Consider the following 20,284-nt stretch of genomic DNA (forward strand, 5'->3'; position numbering starts at 1 on the left):
CATCAGTGCTTTCCGGGTGAGGCGTGTGGTGTAAATGTCCTGCAGGGAGGGGAGTGGTACTCCAATGATCTTCTTCGCTGTGTTCACAACACGCTGGAGTGTCTTCCTGTTTTTCTCCGTGCAGCTTCCTCCCCACACTGTGATGCAGTTGGACACGACGCTCTCTATGGTTCCTCTGTAGAATGTTGTCATGATGGAGGGTGTAGCACTTGCCTTCTTTAGTTTGCGCAGGAAGTAGAGACGCTGATGGGCCTTCTTCGCCAGTGATGTAGTGTTGGTGGTCCAAGAGAGGTCGTCGCTGATGTGCACTCCAAGGAACTTGGTGCTGCTCACTCTCTCCACAGCATCGCCGTCGATGGTCAGTGGTGGCAGTTGTTTTTGGACCCTTTGTGTGTGTGTGTGTGTGTGTGTGTGTGTGTGTGTGTGTGTGTGTGTGTGTGTGTGTGTGTGTGTGTGTGTGTGTGTGTGTGTGTGTGTGTGTGTGTGTGTGCGTGCGTGCGTGCACACTTGTGTGTACGTGTGCGTACCATACGCGTGCGCACAATTTTATTAGAAGAATGAGAAGTGGCTCGAACATAGAGCATTAGTGTGCCATCACGCTGTTTCCTGCCCGCCATATTGATAGCCATAATGAATATTTCGACTTCTCGCCTTTGGCGTCGTTCATTTTCACATGATTTTCAAATCTTTTATATTAGGAATAAAAGCCAGTCATCTGTGTTATTTAATCAATGGCAGACACATTTAGATGTCATCATTATTGGAGCCTGTTATATTGTTCTATCGAAGCGCCAGTGTGAATTGCTGTAATTTGTCTCTTTCAATTCCAGCTCCCTCACACCCCCACACCCCTACCCTTATTTCAAATCCAGCTCCCTCACTCACACCCACCCACATCCCAGCTTTTTTTTTTCAGCTTCAACACATAGTGTACACATATAAACTCAGGGACATATTGTGTATGAATACTTTTTCTTTCTTTCTTTCTTTCTTTCTTTCTTTCTTTCTTTCTTTCTTTCTTTCTTTCTCTCGCTCTCACACTCTCTCTCTTCACTTTGTTTTTTGTCTCTTTTCTTTCAGCCTTGCACACATGCATGCATGCAGGCGCACACACACACACACCCTATACCATTCATTGTGACATCTGACCACACATTTGTTTATCTTCAAAGAAATATGAGACAAATCTTCCCTTTTATCACCACTTTCATCCACTGTCGACTCCCATCTCCTGTCCTCTTCTTTACCTTTCTCCTTGTCTCCCCTCTCTTCTCCTCTCCTCTTTTTTCCCTTTCTCCTCTTCTCCTCTCCCATCTCCTCTCCTCTTCTTTCCCTTTCTCCTCCTCTCCCATCTCCTCTTCTCCTCACCTTTCCCTTTCTCCTGGTCTCCCCCTCTCCTCTCCGTTACCTTTCTCCTACTCTCCCTTCTTCTCCTCTCCTCTTCTTTCCCTTTCTCATGGTCTCCCCTCCTCTCCCCTCTCTTCTCCTCTCCTCTTCTTTCCCTTTCTCCTGGTCTCCCCCTCTCCTCTCCTTTCCCTTTCTCCTCCTCTCCCATCTCCTCTTCTCCTCTCCTTTACCTTTCTCCTCCTCTCCCTTCTCATCCCTCGAGCAGAATATAATGTTCACGCCCAAGTGATTCTCCCACAATTGAGCATCCATTTGAGCATTGGGGAGGAATGAGTGTGGACGGACGTGCTTGTCATTCAACACCTCATCCTCCCTCCATGTGTGTGTGTGTGTGTGTGTGTGTGTGTGTGTGTGGTGATCGTGTCCTCAGCTACACCCCACTCCTGTACTCATGTGTCGGTCTCATAATTAAAAGTGTGTGAAGTTAGAGTGAGAGCTATGGCTGGAGTGTCTGGCAGTTTGCCGCAGTTTACTGTCCTGATAATTTGCATAATTGCTGTCCTCCCTTATTTACCATCCTCATCCTCATCCTCATCCTCATTAAGGCTAGGCGCACACACACACACACACACACACACACACACACACACACACACACTGAGACACACACACACACACACACACACACACACACACACACACACACACACACACACACACACACACACACACACACACACACACACACACACACACACACACACACACACACACACACACACACACACACAAAGCTGCTGACTAATGTCATCTAAGGTAAGGAGGCTTATTCCTGCTCATCAGCGTGTAGGCCTAAACAGCAAACAGCAAACACACAGTCACACAGCAAACAGGGCCTAAAGTGAAGTGAGAATCAAGTGAAAGCCCACCTGGGAAACTCCAGCTCCCATTGTCATTGTGACACAGCACTCCACAGCACACAAGTGTCCACTGCACACAACAAAATTACATTTATGCCTCACCCGTGCAAGGGGGCTACCCCCAAAGGCGCCCCAAGAGAGCAGTGCGGAGGGGCGGTACCATGCTCAGGGTTCCTCAGTCATGGAGGAGGATGGGGGAGAGCACTGGTTAATTACTACTCCCACCAACCTGGCGGGTCAGGAGGCGAACTGGCAACCTTTGGGCTACAAGTCTGACACCTGAACCGCTTACCCATGACTGCCCAGTCCGTGCATCTTGTTTCTTTGCCTAAATATAACACCATACCAGAGTGATGGTTAGGCTACAGTTTCCGATATTCCTGTTTTGATTGCTGTAAGATTGTGCTGTGCAGGCTTCACTGAGCAAGGTGATGAGGAGGAGTGCATTAGACAGGAGCAGCTTGCTAAATGAACCAATGTGTGTGTGTGTGTGTGTGTGTGTGTGTGTGTGTGTGTGTGTGTGTGTGTGTGTGTGTGTGTGTGTGTGTATGTGTGTGTGTGTGTGTGCATGTGTGATTGTCTTACATATGAGAAGGAGGACAGGAGTTGGTGTTACTAATTAACATTTTAGGCGGTGCATATGCTTGCATCTTTATGTATGTGTGTGTTTACATCTCTGTGTGTGTGTATGTGCATGTGCGTAAGTGCGTGCATGCATGTTGTGTGTGTATAACGCTGTCTTTGTAATCATTTTTTGGATGGGAAGAGCAAAAACAATATCGACCTAAAACAACTTCCTTGGAAGCCCTTGTAAAGTTTCAAGACTAAAAACCCAACGTCACAGCTTGTTATTGGAGTCAGCCAATTCCTAAAATGGTTCAACAACACAGGGAAACACAGCTGTCTTCTCAGTTCAGTTTCCAGATGATGAGACAGAAGTCCATGAAATGTCTCTCAGAGGTAATCAAAGTCTCTAGAATCCAAACTTCTCAGTGTGTGTGTCTGTGTCTGTGTTTTTAAACTTCACTTTGGCTAATTCATTAACTTGATTAAAGTCACTCCTGTGTGACCAAAGCTGCAGCCTTCGACGCCTCAACCTTGATATCACACTGAATTACCAAGTAATTAAAATAAATGACAACGGACAGTTGAAGACCCTGAGAGAGAGAGAGAGAGAGAGAGAGAGAGAGAGAGAGAGAGAGAGAGAGAGAGAGAGAGAGAGAGAGAGAGAGATAGATAGAGAGAGAGAGAGAGAGAGAGAGAGAGAGAGAGAGAGAGAGAGAGAGAGAGAGAGAAAGAGATAGATAGATAGATAGATATAGAGCGTTGGAGTAAATCTAAGAGAAAATGAGAGTCACACGGAGAGATTAAATAGAAAATGAAATGACCTTGTGGCCTTGTTGTCATATCAATAAATGAGTTTGACCTGTGGAAACCTGCAGCGCGCTACTGGAAACTGCCACTGACTGGCGTGGCTCTGTGATGTACCCTCATTTCTCATTTATCACCCGTCATTATCTCCACCAGTGCTAAAACTAAAGCTGGGCTGGAGTTTAATCTGTTCAAGCCTAGTGTTTTCCAATGATGAATTCTGTACGGATTTGGGGAGAGAGAGAGAGAGAGAGAGAGAGAGAGAGAGAGAGAGAGAGAGAGAGAGAGAAAGAAACATTTATCAGAATAAAAAAACAACATGCAGTGTTTTCCCATGATGAATTCTGTATAGATTTGGAGAGAGAGAGAGAGAGAGAGAGAGAGACAGACAGAGACAGAGAGAGAGAGAGAAACATTTATCAGAATAAAAAAACAACATGCAGTGACTTAATGTTCAGTTTGTTGTTGCCCAACTTTTCTCAGTGCTTTAATACATATATTTTGCACAGCAGTTCAAATGAGGGCATTCTGAATGTCCCTAAAAGACCCTATGCAGTCATCACCAACCCCACCTACTTAAACCAAAGGGCGAGGAATTCTTTCATGCAAGTCAAAGGAAGATTTGATTTCTGTGGGCTTTCATTCATTATCAGGCAACAGTCCTCCGTCTATCCTTGAAATGAAAAAAAATGAACCATCTAAAAAGAAAACAAAAACATGCATCTTAAGTCTGAAGGAGAAGCACTGTATGATGCCTACAAGTCTAGACGTCCATAGAAAGGTTGTGGCAATAACACAGAAACCAAACCCTTCATGTGGAAAATAAACGTAGCAGTCTACAGTATGTATCCGTACAATTAATATCTTTTGGGTTTCAGTGTTGACCAAATTCTACATCACTCATGGGAATGTATCATTTAACTACATAGGACTTTGCTTCGACAACCAAATCTGTGTATTAAACTTGTAAAATATAGCACTACTTGTTCTTCATTCAAAAACAGACTCAAAGCTACTGAGCTCCACACAGGTGGTGTATCCAAAATATGAAGCATAAAACAGCTGTCACTAGGGTATGTCTAAACTTATAGACTTATTTTGTAGTTTTGACAATACTGAGAAACAAATCTGTCATGGATCTGATTTGCAGCCTGTGGGGAGAGTGTATTTGCCCTGGTGGTGTATTGAGTTCGGTTTAAGCCCTAACACCTCCAATTTCTTAATGTCTTAACAATGTCTCTGTAGTGGAGCTTTACATTCATGCTTCCTTGTTTCACAGCCTCAGTGCCTCAATCCACAGACTGCTTAATCGGATCGGTGTTCTGTGGACACTGAGGCCTCAGCGGACTGAAAGAATCAAACAGGGTTTCACAATGTTTTAAGCTGGGTATGTGTACTAAAATTATCAGACTAAACCCTCACTCACACACACACACACACACACACGCGCGCGCGCGCGCACGCACACACAGACACGGACAAACAAACACACGCACACACATGCACGCACGCACACGCGCACACAGACACAGACAAACAAACACGCGCACACGCGCACACAGACACAGACAAACACACACACACACACACACACACACACATTAACATTAACAAGTTACTCCTAAGCCCACATCATCAATATTTTCACAGCAAAAAGCAGTGCAAGGTCGCTGAAAATGCTTTTAAAGACCACCACACGAACCAGCAGCACTCATCCAACAGGCTTTTAGACATGCGGAAGCTGCAATGGGAATATCGTACTGCTGCCTAATAGCACCTACACAAATGACAAGTGCTTTCTCTCAGCAGTTGATTGCAATTACATTACATTTACATGATATTACACAACAGTACACTTAGCTGGCACTCTTAGGCAGAGTGACTTAGTTATTTTAGGCACAGGGTACAGTCCTGGGAGCAATGTGGAGTTATTTCCATCGCTTGAATAGACTAGTCAGGCATGGATACTGACACAAGAGAGAACTATCTGATCCATCCCTCTGCTGGTAAAAGGATTTGAACTTACAATCCTTTGAGGCAATGACTGAATTCCTGTAGCCTAAAAATCAAAACACAGAGGAGTTCACATAGTTGTAGCCTACTGATGGATAGCAACAACAATATTTGCAATCTGGAATGTTGCCTCATTCAAGTTGGCATGGAAACCACATGTTGTTTTGATTCTGTTATGATTGTGTTTGTCTGTCTTGTCTGTTTTGATACCAGTACAGGACGAGCAAAGGATCAAGGCAGAGACATTGACCAAGAGTTGGCTGGATAATAAATTGCCGTTAGATAGCATGTTCTCAATCCTGGGCAGCTGACTTTAAATCAAAACTTTTTGCCAAAGACAACGTTTTCATGGGTGTTGGTATTGCATGGAAAGCCTAGAGACTTTCGTAGCATCACAAGAATAACAGAAGATAGGGCCTACTAGAAAATGGAAACATAATGACGCCAAGGTCCAAGGAACAGTATTCTGAATGAAAACAATATTTGATATTGTGTTAAAATTCTTTCAGCCACCTATCATCTTCAAAGTTTACACATTGGCAGATTTTTCACACAACGTGAAACAAAGTAAAACATGCTCCACACCATCTGTTTTAGCTGTCAAAGAGGGCACAACATGACCACAATTTCATCAGAGAGAGTAGAGAGAGAGAGATTCCATTGACCCATTGTTTCTGGGTTCTACTATTGCAAGGGGGAGGGGGGGAAATCCCCCTTTAGGCAGTCCTAAGGTGTATTATGACACGCCCCTTTAGGCAGACCGGAACCTGGTCATGTTAGGTGCCCGTAGCAACCTATTACAATGGCATATCTCTATATACTTAAAGAATCTCTGATTTCATGTTGTCACTATTATGCACACCTCTAGGTTCATATAACTGTCAAAGAAGAAGAATAAGTTTTGCAACAAAACACAATAAATACAACATAAAGAGCATAACTGAAAACATACATTCTGTAATTGCGGCATTTTATGATATACAGTATATAATTCTTGTGTTTATGGTTAATTTATATATATATATATATCGCCCAGCACTAGCTCATGGTGCGGCTAAGTATTGTCTATTCAGCAAGAAAGATCAGAGGATGTGAAATGGAAATAAAACGCTTTTTATTTTATATTGATTCACTTTTTTATATAAAAGTACTTACATTTAATACAGTTCTTCAAAATACAAGCAGCCAAACAACATATAAATCAAATACAAAATTATAAAATCTGTTTTCCTTCATCTGTCTTCATCACGGGGGATAGCAGATGAAAGTGATTTGTATACATTTTCATATAGAACACTCTAAAATTTGCCATGGTAACAGTATGGTCATATCAAGTCTTTTCCGTGTCGTCTTATACTGTAGTAAGCGCATGGCGGATGGATGGGGAGAACACTGCGTTAGACATAAGCAGGAAACGTCACATCCACAAGTTGTTAAGTGTCGAGAGTACGGTTGGATATCGGCTCCCATTGGCATCAAAGAAAAGGGAGGGAGTCGTTGTGAGCAGTCTGAATGTCTCGTTGTGTCGACATACGTAGCTTTGAAGTCCTTGGGCTCATTTAGGCGAAGTCCATCATGGGTAGGCACACAGCTGATATGAGTTCAAGGGTCAGGGGTCAGGGATCAAGGGTCAGGTGACGTGAGCACAGTCTTTCCACCGCAAGTGTGTTTTGAAGTCAACGATATGAGAGAGAGAACAAGAGAGAGAACAAGAGAGAGAGAGAGAGAGAGAGAGAGAGAGAGAGAGAGAGAGAGAGAGAGAGAGAGAGAGAGAGAGAGAGAGAATGTATGATGCACAATGTCTGAAAAAACAATTGAGACTTGATGGGGTTAGATTGAAACTGCTTAAAAAATTCCCCCCATGTTTGGACTGGATACAAAACATATTTTTGCAGCATTTGTTTTTCTCATTTTCCCTCCAAGACAAAGCCAGACAGTATCTAGGAAAACCAACAGGGCCTTTGATTGTTTGTTTGTTTACTCAAAACAACTGGGGCCAGAAAAAGTGGGAATGAACAAATAAATCGCTCAGTGTGTCAGATGTGGCTAAGCTAACAAAGAGTAACTCACAAGCCTCTCAATGAAGGGTGTCCTCTTTAGCTATGGGCTATTAGCGAAATAAAGCCATACAGTTTAGCTTGTATGCTGAGCTAGCCTATATGGGCTTACACTACAGCCATTGACTTGGAATAGTCATCCACCTGCCACAGATGAGCTGTACTTAAGGGCTTTTACAGTAAATACACCCTTTGTTTGAACAAAACTCTTGTGAATGAAACAAACAAACAAATAAACAAACAAAAATAAAAATCAACAGTTGACCAACATTTGAGACCAAAAATATATTCATTTTGAAATCTCAGAGTAACACAACCCAGCACAGTTAAATACGTGCCGTTATGAAAGTAACAGTTTTGTCATAGAAATTGCAGTCACAGAAAGCCATAAAGCAAGTTATTGTCACACAAAGCGAAAGCAATTTTTTTAACAAGTACGAAAGACAAAAATACTGAACATGAAAAGTAGACCAGCTTAATTTTCCTTCCATGGTTTACTTTGATAAGTAAGGTAATTTGCGAATGAGCAGCTTTTTATATCGACATTATATATAGTGCAGTATATGTATGTCATTAAACGAAACAGAATAAACATAAAATGGAACATAATAATAAACGGATATTAAGTCCAGGCCTGTGAACACTGAGGAACAAGGAGGTAATGCTGATGGATGTCCAAAACAATCCTAAATGAGTTATCCAAACCTGATACGAAATAGAAAAAAGTTGTTTGTAATCCCCTTCCATTTGTTTGTCGTTTTCCTCTCTCTCTCGTTTTTTTTTTTACACTTTTTACATAACGTATAAAAAGGAGTAGAAAGTGTAAGGTCAGGCTATGCGGCGGTCTCTCGAATAGCGCCCTCTAGTTTCTTTGGGAGTAGCTCTCTCCTCTCGTCAATGTTGATGACTGGTTTCCGACAGTTTTGGCCATCAAGGTAAATCTTCGCGTAGACAGGGTTTGAGTAGTTCATAGGCTGTGACAACAAAAGAAAATGATCATACATTATACAGCAAATGTTTGCATACAATAACACCTGGATACATGAATTGGTCACAAAACTCACTAAAAGAACTCAGTGTTAGTGTTGCGCATGTTAATCTCTAAGGGTGTGAAAATACCCCATAGTCCCCATTAAGTGAACCAAACTCAGTCCTTTTTAGTAAGCAAGATGTTTATCACTAAGATGTTTATCAACCACTGAGTTCAGTTAGCCAGGTTTCTTACCAATCCGTGCGTCTGTAAAATACGCACACCACCATTAGTATGGTTAAATAGGAGTGGTTGAGAGTGACAAGTGTGATGCAGCATAATGGCGTGACGGCACGTCCTTTGAAATGAGCATGCAGACAGCAAGGAGGGGTCACAGAGAAGACTATCCTTATTTTGAGCATAACAGACCATGACAACACCCAGACAGGCATACAGACAGGTGGGAAAACAAAATGGCTTGCTGAGATGGGTAAACAGGCTTTACAGATATGTATTGCATATTAATTAAGTTTCTTCAGCAGGAAAGAAGAGTCTTGATTTTTTTTTCAGTTGTGCTAACCGTTTACTCCCTACAATCAGTTGGTGTGATGTCCACATGTATTAAACATTTCTGGACAGCAAGAATGACCAACAGCATTGCCCTCCAATAAAAAGGCTCTCAAATATTATGAAATATTGCTGTCTTTGATGAGCAGGAGGCAAACATAAAGCCTTGGAGTATATGATGATTGACAAGTGCTTGTTCCCAGTGTGGCATGACTAATTTGGCCCACGCTTTCCTCCATCGGCGGAGTGTTTCTGAGACTAATCAAGTGCTGTAACGCTTTGAAAACATTAATTTCTACCAGGGCACAGTGACCTCCTGCCGTTTAGTCACACCACTTAACACAAGCCGGCTCTGCTGATTATGGATTTATTGCAATGACATTAAAGTTATTCAGCTGGTCTGAGACTTCAAATAGCAGTTGACATTTTGCATGTTGCATCTTGATGAAAGGCGAGGAAAGATGAAAACTTTTCTGTGTGGTTTGCCCATACGATGTGGTATTTTATTCATCAAGATGCAATTGCAGCCTTACTGTTGTTATATGCCTTTGATATGCTTTAGGCACATTTAGCTGTTTCTTCTGCAGGAACCGCGCTGCAATGTAATAGATCCCTCTGAATCTACACCATTGTGGTGAAGCTTTCAAGTGCATTAATTGTCCATAAGCCCAATATAAATAACAATGTAAAGCGCATGTGTTCTGAAATTAGGGCATACCTGTCAACTTTGAGCTCCCAAAATCCGGAAAAATTCCCATATTTCAAGCCAAAATCTGGGAAATTTTCTAAAGGCAGAGGCTGTTTTATGCGTTGCATGAACTGACGGTTTCTGAGGAAAAGAGTGGACGCACAAGCGCTAGAAAACTACGGAGCTTGAGGGTGACAGACAGGTCGTATTTTCAAAGAACTTCAATTCTTGGTGGCATCTGGCATGCAATCGTTTGGCAGGTAGCTTGATAAGCAAGACCCTCTGTCTCTCTCTTCAGGAGGGGGTGCGGCTCGTCGGACAGGGCCGTGGGTATAATTAGGCTACTGGACAGACAGTGTTTTTTGATAATGTGAAAAATCCGGGATATTTCCGGGAAAAATGTCAAATCGGGAAGAAATCGGGAAGAAATCGGGAAATGAGTCAAAATTAGGGAGTTTTCCAGGGGATGGTTGACAGGTATGAATTAGGGCACCTGTTTAAACCATTTACTTGAGCATAATCAATGCTATATGCAATGCTATCTGTTGATAAAATAAATAAAATGCAGTCAATCAAGCAAAAAACCCCAAAAAAACACAGATATGATTCACAAACAGATGTATCCATGAAGGTGGAGGTGACATCGACTCTAATGAATGTGTGACAGCACAGGACACAAACACATGAACAACAACAATATGTCAGGGCTTCACCTGTCCTGGAATGACTTCTTTGACTGGGAGTGTGTGAATGTTCATGGTGCGTGGGTCACTGGATTTAACACACCAGCCCTACAGTACATCAAATAGCATAACATGCACCAGGGTCAGTTCATCTGAATTAACACACCAGCCCTACAGTACATCAAATAGCATAACAAGTACCAGGGTCAGTTCCTCTGAATATCAAGCACTATGACATCAACACTGTTCTTTTGCAACACAATGGATTTCACATACCGACTGTACTTCAAATCACCTAACATAACATACACCTAACCTGGTTCTCACGATGGTTGTTACCACGAAGTTTAACGAAGATGCACGAAGCACGGAGGGTCTGCGTGAGAGCTAGGCTAACATACACCAGGGTTAAGGGAATTTGGACACCAAAGTCTGTGAAGTTATTTTGTGTATTGGATGCATATTCAGACACCATGAGCATCAAGAATTTACTTTACACAACCAACCTACAAATATAAATCACACATCTGTACAATTTAGTTTGTGTGCATATCACATCCACATAAAAATATAGACTCAATATTGTCCATTGTAAACAAGCTAACTGAAGGGATACTGCTAAATCATAAGCAACATCACAAACAACTTTATGCCCTCAGTAGGTGCAATGGCACAACTTCCTAATCCAACTTCTCCAACTCTTATAGACGAATAATTAATCAACATATTGGATGATGGAAAGCTTTTTAAATAAATTATTAACCCACAGTTGTGTATTGTAGGCTATGTTAAATTATGCCTGCTAATCTATTTTTAACAATAACTTAAGTGTACACTAGCTACACTCGTGCAGTGTTTGTGTGCTACATTATGCATGCATCTGTAGCAATCATTTAAGAGAATACCACGACAGGCTTAATGGCCACATTGGGTAGACATGTCTGAATCTAAACTACATCTCAGAAACCACTATCATCAGAAAGCCATTCTGACAATTTGTGCTTTCGTCCACAGCTGACAGCAATCCTGAGGGCGGACATAAACACTGACATGGCAATTTGATCCACCAGTCGTCCAGCCCATCACTTAGAGCAGGCAATTCTCTCGGATAGCTGTAATTGTCTCGGTAAGTAAGAAAGGTTCCACACCTCTGACAATAACAGCAATAACAACGAAAGATGAAAACGGTGAACAACACACATCATCCACAACGACTTCCATAAACACTGATTAAGGGGAGGATGTTAGGCAGCGGATGTTAGACAGGAGAGAGAGAGAGGGAAAGGAAGGCGAGGGAGGAGATGACTCGACTGTGACCCGAGGCAAGCGAGTTAGTTTAGCAAATATCAACATCACGTAAGATTTTAAAATTGATTTGTTACACTGTTGGTTAGCGGAGGGAAAGACAAGGATGTCAGATAAGACGTGACTGAGTATGCCGAAAGGTGCATTAGTGTGTTTCTTATTATAAGTTGAAACTTCACATAAATTACTAACACACATTATAGAAAACAAGAACGAGTTTCATCACAGACTTCTCTCAGTCCTTACTACTCAGTAGGTTATCTTAATATTTAATTATACAGAAATGTACAATATGTTTTGCTTAAAGTCACTATACCTTTGAAATTACTGCAAAACTGCAGAGATGTGCCAGAACTTGTGTGGGTTTAACATGAAGATAAAGAATGACCTTTTGGGGGTGTAACTGAAAGACCAATTACGACATTGCGTGCGTCTCATGTGACGTTGGGCTTGAGCAGACTTCCAGGGTCTGTGTGGTTAAATAAAGGGTCTAAACTGTAGCTTTACCTTGTGTGGAACTAAGGTGGAGGTAAATAATGTTATGAATCAGTCTAAACCAGGGGTCAGGAACCTGTGGCTCTAGAGCCACATGTGGCTCTTTTGGGAACTGTATATGGCTCTCATTTTTCTTGCCAACCCTCCCTTGAAATATGGAATGGTCCGGTATTTATAAATAAAAGTTCCATATTGAGTTGCAACGGGACAAGGGGGGTTAAAAAGTGTTTAAATGCAGGAAATTGCATCTAAGAAAAACAAAATTCTCCCAGACCTTCACCATAATGAAGTTGACAGTTGGCAACCCTATACTTACCTGTTGTCAATAAAAGCAATAACTTCACTACACTCTAAAATTGTTGGGCTTAATTGAAATACATTTATATACTTGTACATCTTTTTATTGTATTCAGTGTTTTCAAAATGGTATGGCTCTCATGAAAAAATATTTGTAAAAATTTGGCGTTTATGGCTCTCTCTACCAAAAAGGTTCCTGACCCCTTGTCTAAACTGTGGGGGAAAGATGTTCACTTTGTGAGGGTCTAGGGTGGCTTGAGCAGGCTTCCAGCGTCGACATGGTTAAATAAAGGGTCTAAACTGTGGGGGAACGAGCTTTAGCTTGTGTGGGACTAAAGTGGAGGTAAATAATGTTACGACTCAGGAAAGCAGAAGGTCCCAGGCACTCAGAGGTGAATCAGTCCGAAGAAGGAGGTATATTAAAAAGCCTTCATTATCTGTGGCTGCTCAAAATTGAAATTAAAATGCCATTTTAATTTTGGCATTTTAATTTCAATTATCAGTAGCTACAGATAATAAAGGCTCTGACCTTCTGCTTTCCTAATTCTGGATTTCCCAACCCCAAGAGCACATTTTGGACATTTTTTTTCCACACACCTGAGCGCCGGGTTGATTTCTCTCTTTTTAATGTTATGACTCAGTTTAAACTGTAGGGAGAGATGTTCACCTTGTGAGGATCTAAGGTGAAGTTGGGCTTGAGCAGGCTCCCGGCGTCGACGTGGTTGTCGTGGTCCACCTCGTACATGTTGTAGGATGGGTTGCCGATCTCCACGTTCAGCCCCCCATTGGTCACCGGCTGCCGCTGCACGCCGCGCTTGCCCCTGGGAGACAGACTTTTTAAGCTAACCATGCCGAATACAAAATAAAACATAACAATGTAAAAATACTGTAGCATCACTCGCTACAGCTCATTAACAGACTTTTTAAGCTAACCATGCGGAATACAAAATAAAACATAACAATGTAAAATACTGTAGGATCACTCGCTACAGCTCATTAACAGACTTTTTAAGATAACCATGCAGAATAACAAAATAAAACATAACAATGTAAAAATACTGTAGCATCATTCTCTAAAACCTAACCATGCAGAATACAAAATAAAACATAACAATGTAAAAATACTGTAGCATCACTCGCTACAGCTCATTAACAGGCTTTTTAAGCTAACCATGCGGAATACAAAATAAAACATAACAATGTCAAATACTGTAGTAGTATCACTCGCTACAACCTGACCATGCAGAATAAAAAATAAAACATAACAATGTCAAATACTGTAGCATAACTCGCTACAGATTATTAATACCAGGCTTGTACGAAATTCAGAATTGAATGAATTGAAATTCAAAGTAATGCCATAATATGAACACTAGGTGGGGTCATTACCTTGAATTTCTTTGAGTTTAATTTACACCACCCATTGAGAGTGCATAGAACACCACCACCTAGTGTTCATGTTATGGCATTATTGTGAATTTCAATTCATGCAATTTGGAATTTTGTATAAGTCTGATTAACACACACATTAAAGGAGTGTTTCTGCCAATTTCAATATGGTGTTGAATTGCTCACGCTACCCTTGACTTGTCAGTAACCCGGTGATGCTGCATTTTTCGACACAGCCCTTTCCGAGATCTGAGCTATTCTAACGGGGACAGAATTTGTTTACATTAAAGACTTTCTGAACATAGGCCTACTGCAAATATTATCCCAAAAGGTATCTCAGTTTGCTAGTTGTCTGCTGATGTTGCATAACCTTTTGGATGCTATCAGGAATAAATCAAGATGTGTTTTTGAAATGTAAACAAACACCTGCCCAATGACTAGGATCTCGGAAAAGGCTGAAAAAAAAATCTCAGGTTCTGACAAGTCCAGGATAGTGTGAGCATTACAGCTGCATGTCAAAATTGTCAGAAGGATATGTGCAAAAAAAACATTTATTATTGCTATTGCATGGTATGGATATAATCCTTTCAAGCAATGCATCTAATACATCGAACATTTATTTATTCTGTGAGTGTGCGTGTGTGTGTGTGTGTGCACCCGCGCGTGTGCTTACGTATGTGCGTGTGTGCATGTACCTTTGTCTTCTCTTGCAGATGAACACCCCGATGACCACGGTGGTGATGAGAATCACCAACAAAACCAGAGGCACGATGATCGCTATGCTGCCTGGAACAGGAAAGGATGGAGAGAAGGGTGGACGTGAAGGTGGAGGGGTGGAGATGGAGTAGATAGAGGCGGAGGAAGAGAATGTGGAGGTGGAGAAGGGGTGGGGTATAAGGGGTGGAGTGAAGGGATGAAAGGATGGAGGGGTGGAGATGGAGGAGGAAGTGGAGGGATGAGTGGAGGTGGAGGAGGAAGTGGAGGGATGGAGATGGAGTAGATGGGTGGAGAAAGAGGGGTGGAATGAAGAGATGGAATGAAGGGGTGGAAGGGGGGAAGTAGGATGAGGGGAGTGGGAGGAGGAGGAGAGATGAGTGGAGGAGGAGGAGGAGGAGAGATGAGTGGAGGGGGAGGAAGTGGAGGGGTGGAGATGGAGTAGAGGCGGAGGAAGAGGAGATGGATGTGGAGGTGGAGAACGGATGGAATGAAGGGATGAGAGGGAGGAAGTAGGATGAGTGGAGGGGGGGAGATGAGATTAATGGAGGTGGAGGAGGAGAGTGGAGGGGTGGAGATGGAGTAGATTGGCGGAGAAAGAGGAGATGGAGGGGGAGGAGGAGAGGAATGATGAGTGGATGGGGAGGAGGAGAGATGAGTGGAGGGGGAGGAGGAGAGATGAATGGAGGTGGAGGAGAGATGAGTGGAGGTGGAGGAGGAGAGATGAGTGGAGGGGGAGGAGGAGAGATGAGTGGAGGTGGAGGTGGAGAGATGAATGGAGGTGGAGGAGGAGAGATGAGTGGAGGAGGAGGAGGAGGAGGAGGAGGAGGAGAGATGAGTGGAGGGGGAGGAGGAGAGATGAGTGGAGGGGGAGGAGGAGAGATGAGTGGAGGGGGAGGAGGAGGAGAGATGAGTGGAGGTGGAGGAGGAGAGATGAGTGGAGGAGGAAGTGGAGGTGGAGATGGAGTAGATGGATAGAGGTGGAGGATGTGGATGTGGAGGTGGAGGTGGAGAAGGGGTGGAATGAAGGGATGGACGGAGGAAGTAGGATGAGTGGAGAGGGAGGAGGAGAGATGAATGGAGGTGGAAGAGGAGAGTGGGAGGGGGAGGAGGAGAGATGAATGGAGGGGGAGGAGGAGAGATGAGTGGAGGAGGAGAAGAGATGAGTGGAGGTGGAGGAGGAGGAGAGATGAGTGGAGGGGGAAGAGTGGAGCGGGGAAGCAGGTTAAAACTCCAAAACCAGTCAGAGCATTCATAGCTAAACCAGCAGAGAAAACCTAAGATCAAATAACCTTATGCTTCAATGCATTATTAGGCACATGTGTGAGTGCACGCATGCCTGCATGCACACACACACACACACACACACACACACACACACACACACACACACACACACACACACACACACACACACACACACACACACACACACACACACACACACACACACACACACACACACACACACACACACACACACACACAAACGGACACGTGGGCATACAATGACACACACTTGCGCACATTCACACAGTGGCCCTCATATATCAAACACAACATTAACGTATATATGACACAAAAAAAATACGAGGTGGGTGTACATTCATTTGTTCCCAACGTGAGGTAGTTATTAATGTAAACAGGACCTAAGGCTGTGAGACTGCCGTCAAAACTCCTCACATTAAACATTCATAGGCTGTGTTTCAATTCTGCTGATTTTCTGTTCTTTTTTTTCTGCTGAATTATTTGTTCTTAAAATGGAATTATAGTGATAGGCCTGTTCTGAGACCTATTATGATTAGATTTCTATGTTCAAAATGTATGCTTGTTTGAACATACTGTATGTTTGATTTGTGAATACTACAGTGCTACATGGTGTTACAATGTGCACTGAAACCATCTACAGTAGGAGGTAATGCTGGAATGCACTGGGGCAGAAATGAAATTGGACTATTGGATTTACTTATCACACTGGGAGCACAAGCTGGGTGTACAATCTGTTTTGGCTGCTGCATTGTAATGTAGAAAATGTTACATGTGTGAGCACACAGGCATGCACGCGTGCATGCGCATGCACGCGTGCATGCGCATGCACGCGTGCACGCGCATGCACGCACACACACACACACACACACACACACACACACACACACACGCACACGCACACGCACACGCACACGCACACACACACACACAGATAAAAAGCCAATGTTTCCACTCCTTTTTCTACCGTTTGGCATGTCCGATATGCATCTTTTTCTATACCTTGCCTGCATTACAATTCTCACAATCGGCCTCACTCCAGGATCTGCTGTTGATGCCATCATCCATTTTATTCCCTTTCTACCTATCAAAACCCTGCCTGTTCACAACACTTGTCTATTCATAACACGCAGAACATTCTACAACATTCTAGAATCCTGGCATGATTCTTCTTCTTTTATGTTGCTCCCATGCAGGGAAGATGGCTTCTCACTCTCTCCCTCACCCCCCATGTTTGATATTCATGCTGACATGCTTCCCAGCTTGCAAACGACAGACTCCGTTTCCTGCCTCTGTCTGACAAAGCCACACGTACACTGTAACAAATAGCTGTTTATCTACGGAAATTCTGCAACAGCATTCTACTGCTTTTTGAAAAAACAGACAACTACTGTGAAAATATTACTTTGAGTCACGTATTGAGCATAAACAGTAAGTACTGCACAATAGCAGTATTCGCCGTTGTGGAAAAAACTAGAGATGCACCGGATCCTGATTTTTAGGATCCTGCCGGATACCAGATCCACTGAATAAGATCCTGCCGGATCCGGAACCGGATACCGGATCCTACAAAAGGTTTGAAACATATAGTCTACTCGCACACGTGGGCCCTTTTTATTACGTTGGCGCAAACTATTGTTTAGACTCATTGGCTTATTGCCACACTGCCTTCAATAGCCGCTTCCAAAGGGATTTCACTCCATGCAGTGATTGGGGTTGTGAAAGACTGAAAAGCCTAGGCTAGACATGCACCAGACCCTGATTTTTAGGTAACATGCCAGATACCGGATCCACTGCTTAAGATCCTGCCGGACCCTGTGAAAAACTCTATTATCCTGACGGATCCGGAACCGGAACCGGAACCGGATCCGGTGCATCTCTAGAAAATAACAAGTTATTTTAGGCAGCACCATTGAAACCCATTCATCCTCCACTTGTCCGTGATCACCATCAAACTTCAATACCACCTGAAGAACTGAAGTCATTCTGACTGGTTAAAGATTATCTGATACTATCAAGCATGATGAAACAATATCTAAGGAAACTGCAATACTTAAAAAGTGCTTGATGCAGCAAAGTGTGAGTAGCACATGCATTTTGATAGTGATGAAAGTGTGAATGGCTGAAACATTTTAAGAACTTGTAACACTCTTGCAACAAGCAGCCCCATCTAAACCAATCTGCTAATCAGTGCCTGGCCTCACCTGAGTAGGGCTGTTATGCCATTATTCAATTACGGGCGTCACCTGCCAAGGGCCTGATGACTCTGGTCACATGGTACTCTTGCACCTGTATATAAATCTGGACTATCAACACTTCAGTTGCTTGCCTGCCTGCTGGCTGGCCTGCATGGCACAGCATAGCACTTGTTTGCCTACAAGCTTGCTTACATGCTTGCACACTTTCCTCTTTGTGAAAGCTTGCTGTATGTGGCATCATTTGTGGCATTGTGGCATATAATGTGCCTGCTGCAAATTAGGCATTGCTTTGAGAGCTAGCTTGTAGTGCTGCTTGTTTGCTGTGCTACTTGGTGCAAAATAATTTTTTAAAGACTGACCAATGCTATATTCATCATTGGCTCATCAAGAGATACAGTAAAAAGCCCACCTTGCACACTATCATTGTAACATAGCACTGCGTACTCTGACATTTTGTTCATGCCCACACTTTCAAAGGACCACCGCAAACCATTTTCTCAATACAGCATTGCGCCATAGTATCATGCTCAAAGCACTCCAGTCATGGTGAACGATGGGAGGGTGGGGTGGTAACATGGCCAGGGTACCACAGTTATGGAGAATGATGGGTGGGGTGGGAAGTTGCCATGGCCATATTCATGAATACAACTATGACCCAGTATTTGCCTGTCATCACACAGTACAATTCAACTTTTTAACTGAAATGTACTGTTATTTTTCTGTAGAGTACTGTTATTTAACAGTTCAATTGCTGCTGAAAAAATGTTATATACTGTGATACATTAAACAGCAATGAGCTGTATTTGATTTTTGGTGTGAAATAACAGTAGAATTACAGGTAAATATAATTGCCAGTAACTGCCGTTATTTTGCAGGGAAATTTTCTTAGAGTGTAGTGTCACAGGGAGACATCTGATCACTGTTGTCATTGCCCATGAGTAATGTGAGTGGTGATATATCTAGCCACAAGCATACTGTATACATTGCACGATGACAGATTTACTGTGAAGTGATTTTTCACCCTGTGTACATGTGAAGTGGGATGCCATGGGTCACACTGTCACTGTATCCGAAAGAGGAAACTGGAACATGACAGGGTCTTGCTGAGTGTCGGAAGTTAGAGATATGGGCCATTGAACATCTATGCTGTAATCATAACATCCATCTCTACGTCAGCAAATATATATACATATAAATATATATATAAATATATATATATAATATATATATATATACATATAAATATATATATAAATACATTTTATTTAAAAGTGCCTTTCAAAACACTCAAGGGCACTGTACAAAGAGAATAAATAATAAAACATAAGCAGATTGAAAAACAATATACACGTATCTACAGTATACTGTATATAAAACATGTGCACGACATAATTAGTCCTAAACTGTGAGCAAGGACGTCTACTTACTGTACCATTGACTGTGACATATTCACCCTGACAAACATTAGTCACATTGACTAGATCCAGATGAGAGGATTACAGGTACACTGTATGCATACTGTACAAGCCTGAGAGCGTATGCATCTGCTATATTATACCTAAACACAAGAACAAATGTCGTATTTCATTACTGTTTAGAAGAGGTCCGACAGGCCTTACCCAGTGTACTCTTAGCACTTGACCTGAACAGCCAATTAAATCTGTCTCCTCCCAAAGGAGTTGTGGACCTCACATTTCAGGTCAAATGGCTCTGCAGCACAAGGACAGGAAACCACCATTTTGTATCTAAATGGAGGATATCTGGCACTTGTCTGCAGCCGATGGCTCTTGCACTCACCTTAGCCCGTGTGTGTGTGTGTGTGTGCGCGTGTGCGTGTGTGTGTGTGTGTGTGTGTGTGTGTGTGTGTGCGCGTGTGCGTGCGTGCGTGTGTGTGCATCTCACCTGGGCTGGTGTTGTCTGAGCGGCTGCTCTTGGGTGCTGGCCTTTCACACTGAGTACCCGACCAGTTGGCAGAGCATCTGTTGAGCAACACACACACACACA

At 42.7% G+C, this 20,284-nt stretch overlaps 1 protein-coding gene across 1 annotated transcript in view; it reads right to left on the minus strand.

Moving 5' to 3' along the window:
- Positions 1 to 6,743: 6,743 nt before the first annotated feature.
- Positions 6,744 to 20,284, minus strand: part of LOC134460642 (low-density lipoprotein receptor-related protein 1B-like) — a 573,784-nt gene continuing 560,243 nt past the window's right edge. Inside the window, exons 87-91 of the mRNA XM_063212999.1 lie at positions 20,183 to 20,259; positions 14,798 to 14,888; positions 13,381 to 13,534; positions 10,647 to 10,724; positions 6,744 to 8,682 (exon numbers count right to left, since the gene is read on the minus strand). Of these exons, the coding sequence (XP_063069069.1) occupies positions 8,542 to 8,682; positions 10,647 to 10,724; positions 13,381 to 13,534; positions 14,798 to 14,888; positions 20,183 to 20,259 (541 nt within the window). The 3' untranslated portion in view covers positions 6,744 to 8,541. The remainder of the gene's footprint in view (positions 8,683 to 10,646; positions 10,725 to 13,380; positions 13,535 to 14,797; positions 14,889 to 20,182; positions 20,260 to 20,284) is intronic.

The sequence above is a fragment of the Engraulis encrasicolus genome, chromosome 13 (genome assembly GCF_034702125.1).
Source record: "Engraulis encrasicolus isolate BLACKSEA-1 chromosome 13, IST_EnEncr_1.0, whole genome shotgun sequence".
Lineage (NCBI taxonomy): Eukaryota > Metazoa > Chordata > Actinopteri > Clupeiformes > Engraulidae > Engraulis > Engraulis encrasicolus.